At 39.1% G+C, this 12,348-nt stretch overlaps 1 protein-coding gene across 1 annotated transcript in view; it reads right to left on the bottom strand.

The window, feature by feature from the left end:
- Positions 1-9,780: 9,780 nt before the first annotated feature.
- LOC119660941 (bone morphogenetic protein 4) overlaps positions 9,781-12,348 on the bottom strand; it is a 219,167-nt gene continuing 216,599 nt past the window's right edge. Inside the window, exon 2 of the mRNA XM_038069942.1 lies at positions 9,781-12,332. Within this exon, the coding sequence (XP_037925870.1) occupies positions 11,214-12,332 (1,119 nt within the window). The 3' untranslated portion in view covers positions 9,781-11,213. The remainder of the gene's footprint in view (positions 12,333-12,348) is intronic.

The following is a 12,348-nucleotide window of genomic DNA, read 5'->3' as shown; positions in this document are numbered from 1 at the left end:
GTCAACTAACAGTACGTCAGGCTTGTTGTGTAGAGTGTGGCGATCAGTTAGAACTTGTCGGTCCCAATACATGCTGTAAGCAGAACTGGCTAAGTACTGGCTGTGGCTCACATCGGTAAACTGGGCATGTTCCCGTGATCAACCCATTCTTGTATGCAAGTTGTTAATGCCTGTTCGTGTATTGCACCGGTGTCATAACAGTAAAACCAGAAATGAGATATTCCAACGTCTCTAATGCCGAACCACACATTCTGCACTCGTCGTTCTCCTCGCGTTCTTTCATTATGAATTTTTATAAGCTCGAGAGGCGACCACGCCGTCCTGAATAGCACACATAAATCCCTCCCTCACACCAAAGAGCTATCCAGCACAAAGACATCTATTCGACAGATACAAATCGACAAATGGCTGCCAAATACCATTCACATGTTTACCGTGCATTGCTTACGACTTCTATTAATCAATCCGCTCTTGGTCTGTCTTCACCCCACTCAGAGGGTTGAAAGATCGATTCTTGAAGTTGAGTGGATTCAGCCCACAGTCTGCCTTATAGACAGCCGCATGCAAGGGACACTCCCGCCCTTTGCTGTGAAAATAAGGGCGTAGCGAGTCGACTTGGCAATGATGTTGTGCCGCCACGTGAACCACACCCCTGCCTCCGATATCACGAGGCAAGTTCATTTACTCCACTGCAGAGTTTGGGTGATGCATTCGGAATTTGGATATAGTAGTCCGGACAGACAGCAGAACATCCTTTAGATCACCAACTCGAGCATGCGTTCCTTGCAGAATACCTAGGTACTTGCAAAAGTTTGTCTCGGAGCTTGAATGTGGAGGTCACCAATGCTATGCCCGGCATACTGCTCGTAATGACCTTTGCGGATGGCTTGAATTTGACACTTGTCTAATTCAAATTTCATGCAACTGATTTCTAAGGTGATCATCAGTAGTAGCATATAGCTTGATGTCCTCTAAAGACATCAAGTGCAGCAGTTCACATTTAGCACGTAGGCCATATTTGATTGCAAAATCGTACCCTCTAGCATCATTCAGTGGCCATGGGTTCAATGCCTTGCAAAACCAAAGGGAACTCAACGAATCCCCCTGGAAGATGCCGCTTCGGATATGGATGGGCTATGAGGTATTAGCACGCTCAGATGAACACCCTGATAAGGTGGTATGCTACCCTTCCATGACTTTATTATTTATTATATTGCAATACAGACGTAGGAGAGCGATTAGCCAGGTATGCGGCACGCTGCCGAAACCCTTGGCATAATCGATATGGGGGTCTCGCACCGTGTCTTTTTAGGGACAAGATAGAAAATACCCGCAGTAAGGAAAGGCGCAAATTCCTGAGGCCAACTAATGGTCTGATTTATGCTATATTCGAACTGACTGTGTATACGGGTAAATTTGTTATACCAGAAATTCTGCACCCGATCCAGACCAGGACCCCATCCAGTTCTTCGAGCTATATATGACTCATCGAACCTGCTGTATGGTAACATTCGCAAAATTCATGCCCGGTGTTGTGACATATCCGGTGCCTTCATCATACTCAGTATGTTGTGTGGGTACCCCCAAATTCCTTTCGCTTCCGTCACCGAAAACTGTAATGTCTGGACGCTCTGCTGGGATTCGTTGAAAGATTTGAAAAAAAAAAAACTTGCTGGTTCCTCGCGTACTTCGCATTCTGGACATGACAGAATGTTTTTGCCTTAGTGTGTCCAGAATTTCAAATACGGGTGTCTCATTGGGGATGGTGTATTTCCTGTAAACCTCTGCACTTTACTCTTCATCCGTCTGCTGGCATTACCAGAGCTGATTTGAAACAGCCTAGTAATGTCCTGCCTTAGTGAGTCCCGCCGACATTCCAGACGAATTTTCCATGGTGGATCTCTTTGGTCGATCAAACCAATAACATCAAAGCGAATCTTCAATCTGACAGCCGCAAATGCACCACAATACACAAGTGATTGTAGTTGCAACAATGACATATCAGCAGACAGCTGGGATGCAATTTCATCATTCTTTTGAAATAGAACCCTCAGAGTTGCTGGAGATGCGTAAAGCCTGGGAATACCTGGTCTATGCAAAGGATCCATTTCCGAGAATTCTGTACACGCTCTTTGGAATTCGTCCCGAACCTCAGCGGAGTGGTCATCTCCCGGCGGTAAAGAAGAGTGCTTTATTGTGGCGAGGAGTTTTTTGATGCCGCCGCTTCTGCCCCATCGACTCTTGGTCATCAGTTTCCGCGGTGACCTCAAGTCGAACACGCTCCCTGATGATGGCCAGGATTGTGTCGCTGCGTCTAATAAAGTGGTACTGGTCTGCGACTCGTTGTACCGTCACGGGCGCGAAATGCGGGAAACGCTCGACGAATCTCTGGTACAACGAGGGGCGGTAAGACGTTGTACCCACGTGGTTACCAAAGATTGTGGCGAAACAGCTGCAGCAGGCAGAGCACTGCTCCTGGTCGTCGTGGCGCCTAGACCTCGAACCACCCCACAATTAGCGATTTCGACGCTGTGCTGTCCATTACGGGAACCCGACCCAGTTACCAAGTGAAACGAATCCTGCCCGTTATCCGTACCGGACCTCAAGTTTCTCCTTCTTTTTTTTTAAATGGATTTGCATTTTATACCTAACTGCTAGGTGTTGGAATAGCTTCCTCAGTGAGTAATCTGCAAGACTGCAAAGTTCCTGCTCTTTCCTCATCTTCCCTGAGACGCCGCGTTGGCGTAAAGCCATTTAGACGGAAGCTATCTATCCGTCTTTCTTCCACAACCGGGTTTAATACCGGCTACGGTGAAGTTATTTTTCCGAGTTGTTATTTTTATTGCTATTTTGTTATTTTGATTGTTATGTTGTTATTCCTATTATCGCGGTTAGGGTGCCTCCCTTTTGGAGACGCAATCTGGAGGCATGGTTCCGCCAATTGAATTCGTAATTTACGCTGGCTGACGTCACAGCAAACGCCATGCGATTCAACCACGCCATCGGTATCGACAAGCGGACCATCGGGCTAGTTTCGGATGTGTTGAAGGGCTGCTCCTAGGTCCGTCTAAAGGAGCAACTGGAACGGCGATTTTCAGTAAGTGAGGAAGCGAAGCTTAATCGGGCCACGGACCAGGGAATGCAGTTTGAATCTAATCAGGCAAGTTCCACGGTTTCAAATGCCACTGGACTACTGCATACTATCCGCAACCCAATGGGACGTTGGCGCTAAAGGCCGCCTTAATGATTCACAACAACCGGTCGCGGTCCTTGCCTTTCCTCTTCCTTGGCCTTCCGAGGAAAGTCTCCGCCTCCCCGCGGACCCTATACTGGACATCAGAGCAGGGTTAAGCGCCTTCAGAATGCTGCATTTACTCAAAGATGCGATTTCGAAGATGCGGTCGACTCCACCGTTTCGACACACAACAACCGCGGTCGACACCCCCAGGATCTTCGAGACGTGCTCACAGGTCCTCATTTGGGTGGACGCTGCTCGGAGGCCGCTGCAACTACAAGACGAGTGCGCATTTAAAGTTATGGAGCGAGATGAATACTCTTTTAAGTTCGACGTTCGAGGCGGGCGCAAGTGGGTCTCCTTATCGAGGTTGAAACCTTTCGATGAGCCGGTGAACGCTTCAAAAAGCGTCAGATTCGCCCAGCATTGGCGGGAGCACGTCGTCGGGTTGCACCGCTAAACCCACACGGTTTCAGCTGGAGGCGGAGTGATGTGGCGGCACATCAGAGGCATCAACCACGAGCGCATCGCCGTGGTGAATTCATTTCTGCCAACGCATTGAACAACTGCGGATAGAGCTGACGGCTTGACAGGCGGCTGGTGTTTCCCTATCGAAATGACCGCCCCGCGGCAACATTATTTTTTATCGTGGAATATCTTAAAGTAACAGTAAGACCCAGTTAATTGAGGTAAAGTGGATTTAGAATTGTATTTTGCTTTAATTGAAGCGACTAGACGATGAAAGTAAAAGTACATATTTTATGTAAAGGGGAAAGTTCTCAAAGACGAATCAGACATCAGACCTATGAGCAAAAATGTCCGCCGGTGGTCTTGTCTAAATTTGCCAGTTTTGGGCGCCAAAAGCTCGAAGTAAATCAAAATATTTCACAATAATCTACCCGAACGTAGGCCATTTTTTTGCTTTGTGTAAAACAAAATCTTATTAAAATCAAATCACTGTCTGTTTGTCTGTCTCTCACATGCTTTTTTTCCAAGATGACTGGGCCGACCAGAACGAAATTCGGTGAACATATGGGAATATACTCATGTGGGGTATCAAATGAGGTTCCGATTAGTACTTTCTGAAGCTGATATTAGCTTTGACATGAATTGTAAAGTGCACTAGTGAAGAGTCAAAGTGTACACTCTTAAAGTGAGACAGGACTCATTTTCGGAAACCACTCAACCCAAAAATCCGAAAAAAATCAAAAAAGTGCACTTATTTCATATAAGTGCTAGGCGTCAAAATATGTCCCATTCCGATATCTGCTCAAATAAACTTACTAATAGGATATTACTAACTTTTAGAAATTGACTAAAAACACTGCATAACAAGTTTCATAGAAATCCGACCATTAGTGCCAACGATATTATAGCGAATTTACTACTTTTGAAGCCATGCAAATAAGATGCTGACGTCATAATTGACAAGAATAATTGACATTCGAGTGAAATATTAAAGTCCCATATATGAAGAAGTTACTTCTCCCCAGCCCTTTTACCCTTTGCCGCTCTTAGGTAAGCCCTTTTTAAGGTTTTGTGTGAAATAAAACCTTAAAATCGCTTCAATATCTGCCCGTCTATCTGTCAGTCTGCACACCCGATTTACTCAGAAACGGCTGAACAGATTGTAACGAAATTTGCTGAGAATATGTGATCTGTGTGTCCCTTTACATTTAGCAAATGGCGCCATTTTGTGTTGAGTTTGAAGGGGGGCTCCCTACACATGCGAAAGGCGGGTATTATTATTTTCTTCACAAAATATGTATATGTATGTGGGATATCCAATGAAAGGGCTCAATTAGTACTTTTCGAAACTGATATTATTTCTCATATTGGGTGAAATATAGAAGGGTGAGGGCTCAAAATGTTTACTTCAAAAAGTGAAACAGGTCTCGTTCTCAGAACCTATCCCACCCAAAAATCTGAAAAAAATCACCCTGATACATCTATATGAAATTTAGGCTTCAAAATTCAAGTTAATAGTAGTATATTACCATGTTTTAAAAATTTCCCGGGAACTGGAGCATAGGCGATAGTATAGGACATAATTCCGTAAAGTTTGCAGGCAATCCATTATTAACAGAGTTATAGAGAAGTTATAGAAAGTCGAAGTTTCGTATTTCAAGTAAATCCATTGCACCCTAAGGCGTGTATGACGCCATTATCATAGAAAGTGAAATTATGAAGGGCGGGGTCCACGGGGACGTTTTAGTTTTCCTTTTTTGGATTTTTTTTAGTTATTTGGATATCAGTGTCGATTACTCGAGGTAGACATGTGTATGCATATGCATGCGCTAATAAATTTTGCTGTTAGTAACTAATATGTGTCCGGATAGCTCAGTGGTTAGAGCACAAGGCTGTCGTACGGAAGGTCGCGGTTCAAACCACCCCGGTGGCAGCGGAATTTGTATCGTGATTTGACGTCGGATAACAGTCGACTCAGCTGTGAAGGGTAATAATCTCGGGGGAGCGCTATGCTGACCACAGCAGCCTACAGGGTACTTTAACCCTGTAGTGTATCGCTACGGTCTTGAATGAAGTGCTCTAATACACTTCAAGGCACGGATCCAATATGGGTTGTTGCGCCAAAGATTATTATGTTATTATTATTAGTAACTAACATGTATAATAGACATGTGTGAACTTGGTTGGTCTTTTAATTTACATACATAACATGTATATGGATGCGTTAGATATATTTTGATGCGCACATATATATGTATGCATCGTCATTCGGTAATAGACAAGATTTGTTTATTTAGTATGAACAGCTTCAAGCTTGGCAAGATATGGCGGAATATTTTGTATTTTTATCTATGTACGAATGGAAAATCGTCCAATGCAAGTTTCTCATATAAAATGAACACAATACTTTTATACTAGAAGCGCCCAACTTTCGGTATCCCGACTGGTTTGTATCTGTTTTTGGTGAACTTCTTTACATTTTCTAATAATGTTGAACTCCTAGTATGAAGCGTATGGAATTAGCTGTAATCGTTAGATTACCTAAATTGTTTGCGTGCAACTGCCACGCACTCAAAGTTCGTCAGGTAGTGCAACACAAAACCTTTTATACCTCAACCGTCCAGCTTCCGATTTCCCGACTTATTGAATATCTCCTCTCAATCATGAAAAAAATCGAATTTTTCAAAAAAGCGAAGTTTTCAATGCCTGAAATGCTAAACTTCTAGTTTCCGTTTCCGTAATATTCTAAATTTTCAGTCAAGCAATAATCAGCGGAAAATAAAAGACCTCAAATTCCTTCTTTTCTTTAAATATATATATATTTATATTTTTATATTTCAGTTATTATACTCTTTCTCTTTTCGCCTCTAAAAACTTCTTTTCTTTGGTATTTTTTCATGTTTTTTTATTTTGTTTTCTCTATTTCTGTTTGCGTCAATATGTTTAAAAAATATATATTTATATAAATATCTTATATTTACCCGTTGATAATAATGATATATTTTCATGTACAATGTAATAAAGTTAATTACATGTCGAATATTTATAAATAATTCAAAATAAATTATCTTTGTTCTCTTTTCGTGTATGTGCGTTCTTAGACTTAAATTTTTTGTTCATTTCTTGTTTTTGTTAAAATTTTCTTAATCTTACTTATAGAGAAGTAATTAAGGTTTTCCTTTTTTTTTTAAATTTTGTTTAGGTCGATTTTACATTTTCGTATTTGTTCTTTAAATAAGAATATTGTTCAAACTAGAGCAGAAAGAAAAAAATAATCAAATTTTCCACGTAGAAATGTCTAATTGAAGCATTATGGTATAAATAGGAATAAATTAAATATAAAAAATCAAAATCAAATCAAAAAATCAATGAAGAGCGCGCTATTTTCTTATTATGAATCTTTTAAAATCATTTGATTGATTGGAATAATTAGCAGGAAATTTTGCCCACTAACTTCGATATGCATTTATTCAAATATAGATATGTGTGTATATGTGTTTATGATATGTTCAATGGCTCAAAAACATAATCGGACCAAGTGTGATTTATGTTTTGAACATGGTTTTTGTACTAACTTATAAATTTTTGTCTCAAAATTTATTTGCATCCTTTAGGTAATGAACAGAGCTTTCAAGAGAAGTATAAAACATAATATCATTCTCAAAACGAATAATATATATTTATTAAATATTCCTATAAAAACGTAACAGCAAAACATAACCAACAATTTAAGTCAAACATATTATCAGATAAACCCTTCAAAAACAGGATTTAAATATTTTGGAGCATGTTCTTTTACTTTTATCCCTGCTTGTAAATGTCGGGTTATAGAGCACACGAGATTTGGAGAAAAATTCTGGAAAAAGTATTATCCCACTATTCCCTAATAGCCCCGTTAAAATGCTCTGCATTTTCAAGTCTTAATTTCTCTAATTTTTGTGCTAATTCTTCCTAAACGCGTTGATCTGGTAACTGCGAAGGTGTTTTCAGAAATTTCAGGCAGTTATATATTATTAACATTTCAGCAACATAGGAAATAGCCATATCTAATATATTCAGTTCTTCAGCACTTTCCCTCACATTGTGCTTTAAGAGGGTCAATCCCGTGTGTCGGATTCGCGGAATCGAATTTTTTTTTCGCATCAGTTGTATCTAGATATAGCGTGGAATATATGGGCAAAGTTATTTTTTGGTATTCGGAGTCGTTCCGAAATTATAGTGGTAAACACGTGATTTATGTCGATCGCGGTAATAATGCTTGTATTTATCGGTCCGAATGACATTCGAATGACTTCGCTAAAAGGACAAGAATTGAAGCCAAGGCCGTACATGTGTTTCTTCAAGAAACCTAAGGTTTATGGACTAGGTATAGTGGATTAACGGTCAGTTAAGATTTTATGGCTAGAAATCGCATTCAACTTTTTAAATGCGTTTTTCGCGAAACTGCATGTTGAAAATCGGCTGCCACCATAACACAAAATCTATCCAACGAAATTCTTTGAAATTTTCACGAATTATTCAGAACATATTTCTACGGTCCGCAAATTGAGTCATTCAGTAGTTTTTTTTATTCATTGAAGAAGCCCTAAAAAACCCCAAAATTCAAAAAAAAAGTTTAACCCGGCACCAAAAATGTAGTTTTTAATATTTTTTAATAATCCTAGTTTGCGGACTGTAGTTAAGTCTGTACGTTAAAATGTCGTTTACTTTGTTTGTTTAAGATCATCGAGGCGCCTTCCCGTGTGCAGCAGAAAAACGCCTTTTTTTGGAAATGGTTGTATTATAAATTGCTCTGTATTTCAATAACGAACTATGCTATCGGGTTGGAAAAATTACAATGTACGCTCAAGATATTAATAAATCTATGGTGAAAAATTCGTATTTGTATGTTTCTCCAGTTCTTCACAAAAAAATTCTAAAAAAAAACCAAAAAAACGGCCTTCACACGGGATGACCCCCTTAAGATTTGCAAATATTGGAATGTATGCATTTTACCGTCTATAAAATAACTATTTCACATCCCTGTGCTGGTAAAATGCCCCCTTACTATGACTGACCCTCCACCATGCCTGATAGTGGCTCGAATATTAATAATACCCACATTATCACCGAAAACGTTAAAAATGATTTGAATTATAAAGGTGTTGGGTGTTTGCTGTTTTCCAAATGCGAATATCCTTGTTCAAAGCCATGAAATTTTTCTTTACTTATTTCTATTTTGGCATGAAAATCATATTTCTCAAGAAAATGTTCAACCATTTTGACACAAATATCCTTTTTAAGGTTTTGTGTAAACACAAAACCTTATTAAAATCCGTTTACTGTCTGTCTGTCTGTCTGTCACACGCATTTTTCTCGGAGACGATTGTAGCGATTGGCACCAAATTTGGAAGAAAGGTGGAAACTGTGAACGCTCACATATATAGTGAGTTACATTCTTTTACGTCCAATTTAAGGGGGGGTCCCCATACATGCAAAAGGGGGCTGTACATTTTTTTTCATCAAATATAGTCATGTGGGGTATCAAATTAAAGGTCTTAGTTAGTACTTTTCGAAGCCGGTCTTAGTTTTGACATTTGTTGAAAAGGTGGGGAGTGCGCGGGGGTTGAAAGTGACCATTTTTTTTAAAGAACCCATTCTCAGAAACTACTTAACCGAAAAATCTGGAAAAAATCAGGGGGCTGCCACTATATGGTGCCTAGGTTCCGAAATATTCTCCAGACCGATACCTATTCAAATAAAGTTAATAATAGTACAATACTATAATTTTTAGTAATTGACAGGAAAACCCCCCTTAAGTTCACCCTAGAATGACAAAATTTTGCATCAATGTAGGCTACAACATAAAGCATAATCCTGCCAAACTTGGTGAAAATCGCACCATTACTAACAAAGTTATACTAGGTCAAAAGTGTTGCCCCTCTGGAAATTCAAGACTATGAATGTCAATATCACTTTAAACTGGATATTTTCACATAATATATGCTACATGCTAATGGGACAAATGCACCCTCAAATCCCTTTATAAAAGAAATACACAAAACCTTTCATACCTGAAGCGTGTAGCTTCCGGTGTCCCGACTTGTTTTTAAATCGTTTTGTACTATATTTTTCAATTCATTTGTCATTAAACAGTATTTTTATTAACTTCTTTCAGAATACGCCGCTCATTATGATCATCAAATTTTTCCCCTTGAGCAGTTCTGCTCCTATTAGGAATTCGAAAATTTTCTTCATAACGTTTTATAACGTTGTAAACCGCGATATGGCTTGGGCCAACAATTTTTCCGATGGTTCGGGCAATTTTACCCTCTCCTAGTAGCTTTATTATTAGGTGGCGTATTTCAGGAGTTGTTTGTTCTGATGTCGGTGCTATTGTCCTTTTCCTTTCGAAGAAAACTTCAATACTGTTTCTAAACTTGTACCTATCAGTAACAAGTAATTCCAGGAAGAAAGTAAGGGTATATAGCGAAATTTTACTGATTTGTCTGTGTGTCCGGTTATTCGTTTGGCGTGAATTTTTTGTCAATTCTTTGTTGTTTTTATTTTTCATAATAATATTGAATGAAAATATATTATGTCATATACATCTATTGAAAGGTAAATTTATTATCTAAAAGCTCAATATAAATTTTGAGAAAAAAGTTTATAATTTAATACAAATAAACATGATCAAAACATGGAGCACTCTTCGTCCGATTATGCGTTTGACCCACTGTATGTCAATGTTGATAATATTGGCGCGAATTGAACTTCTTAAAACTTCGTGGAATGCTATAGATTTATATTTAACTCTGGTTTGTGTATGAATTATCTATTCCAATTATGCATATAAATGAGTATGGCACAGCAGCTACGCCCCTTTGCAGTTTAATGATTAATAGATTTTGTTATTTATGCAAGAGACATTTATATGTGGAAAAGGCAATATTTAAATATTTCTCCAGCAAAGAATACTCAAATCTCCACTAAATTTACATGATTTATATTACATTAAGTACATAATAATCCAGGCTGACTTCTGCCCTTTTTCTGATTTAAGCTCGAAGCGGAAACAATGAGAATATTTCTTATGTTAACGGCATGTTTTAAAAATTTCTGTCTGTCAAGATAGAAGGAGTTTTCGAATTTTATTCATATTTCATGACCGAAATAATGATGAGAATAAATATTAAAGAAATACATATAACACTGTTTTGCTTCTTCACTACCAACTATTATATACAACAGGCATATTGAGCAGGTTTTCAAATGAAAGTTGCCTTTCAAAAGAAGAAATTCGTATGGGAGTCCTCGTGCAGTGTCTTGAAAAACATAATTCAGGCCACAGGACGTTCATTTACCTTTACAGGGATTGTTATATTTAAGTACAAAAGCAAGAAGTCCTGGGCTAGACAGTCCTCTTCACTTATCTTCAAAAATATATCATAAATAAATGGAATGCTACTAAAAATTAATGAAAATAAAAAAATATGTAATATAGAAATTATAAAATATCTTCCCAAAAACACTAAGAACAAGCGCATTCTTGTACTCGCATATCCTTCCATGTGGAAACCTGAAGTTTGTTCTTATTTTTCTCATCAACATGTAATACTTCGAGTTCTGCCAATTTCGAGGGTGCACAGCATGGTCGTGGAACTTTAGTTTTATCCTGTTTCCAAATTAAACTTTGGAAAAATGCATGTTGATGGGCAGGATTATAGCGTGGTGGACATCGTCCACGACAGTAGCCCGCGTCAAATGTTTTCGGTTGTATAATGAAATCATAGCCTTTAATCTCACTGAAGACCACTTCCATTTTATGGCGACAGCATTTGTTATTCTCTTGAACGCAATCAGTTTTACGTGGTTTACGACGTGATGCTTGCATGAAATGGTGATGTTGACGTGAACGTTTCTCCCGGTGCATACCAAAACGTCCCACGATATTCAGGACTGGACTAAAGTCTGGCTCGGAGTTCGCTGAGTAGTCCTCCATAATGTACATGTTGTACTGGTGGCAGTTGTCACAGACTATTTCTAAGCCGAGGTTGGACTGCTTGCTAAGGAGCCATCCATTCACTGCTTTGGAAACATCTAATTCGATCCAGCGACTGCTTATTGGTTCGTTAATATTATCGAATTCAATTGTTCGGCTGGCGAGCCACACTCGTCCATAGGGTTCAATTAATTGGTACACCTTTACGGTGACAGCCCCATTCAATGTAAGTCTCCCGTCATGGGAAAGATTTCTGTGAAATCGCTGATGCTGATGAGGATAAGAATGACGTTGCTGCTGTTGTGGAGGAACATCCTTTGCGCTCAGCAATAATCTCAGTACAGCCTCTTCAACATCGTCTGGCATTTCAGCACTGTCAAATTCAATAGGAAATCGAACGTAGACAGCATCGTTATTCGAAAGGGGGGATCGTTTTCGGCGTCTCATGCTACCATTTTCCTCATGCTTCATTTGATAAAGTTTAGTTTCACTGAAATTGTGTTTTATACTGTAAAGGGTAACTGGGTTTAACACTTCCTCTAAATATTCGAAGGTGTAATCCTCTAGAAGCTCACGTTTTCTACGTTCACGGACACGTGTCAAATATTCGTTGTATTTGGTCTCGTATTCTTCTTGGCTGATATTCATCTGAAAAAAAATTTAG

This window comes from Hermetia illucens, chromosome 7 (assembly GCF_905115235.1).
Source record: "Hermetia illucens chromosome 7, iHerIll2.2.curated.20191125, whole genome shotgun sequence".
Classification (NCBI taxonomy): domain Eukaryota; kingdom Metazoa; phylum Arthropoda; class Insecta; order Diptera; family Stratiomyidae; genus Hermetia; species Hermetia illucens.
The sequence above is the reverse complement of the archived record's forward strand: the minus strand, read 5'-3'. Positions and strand labels throughout refer to the sequence as shown.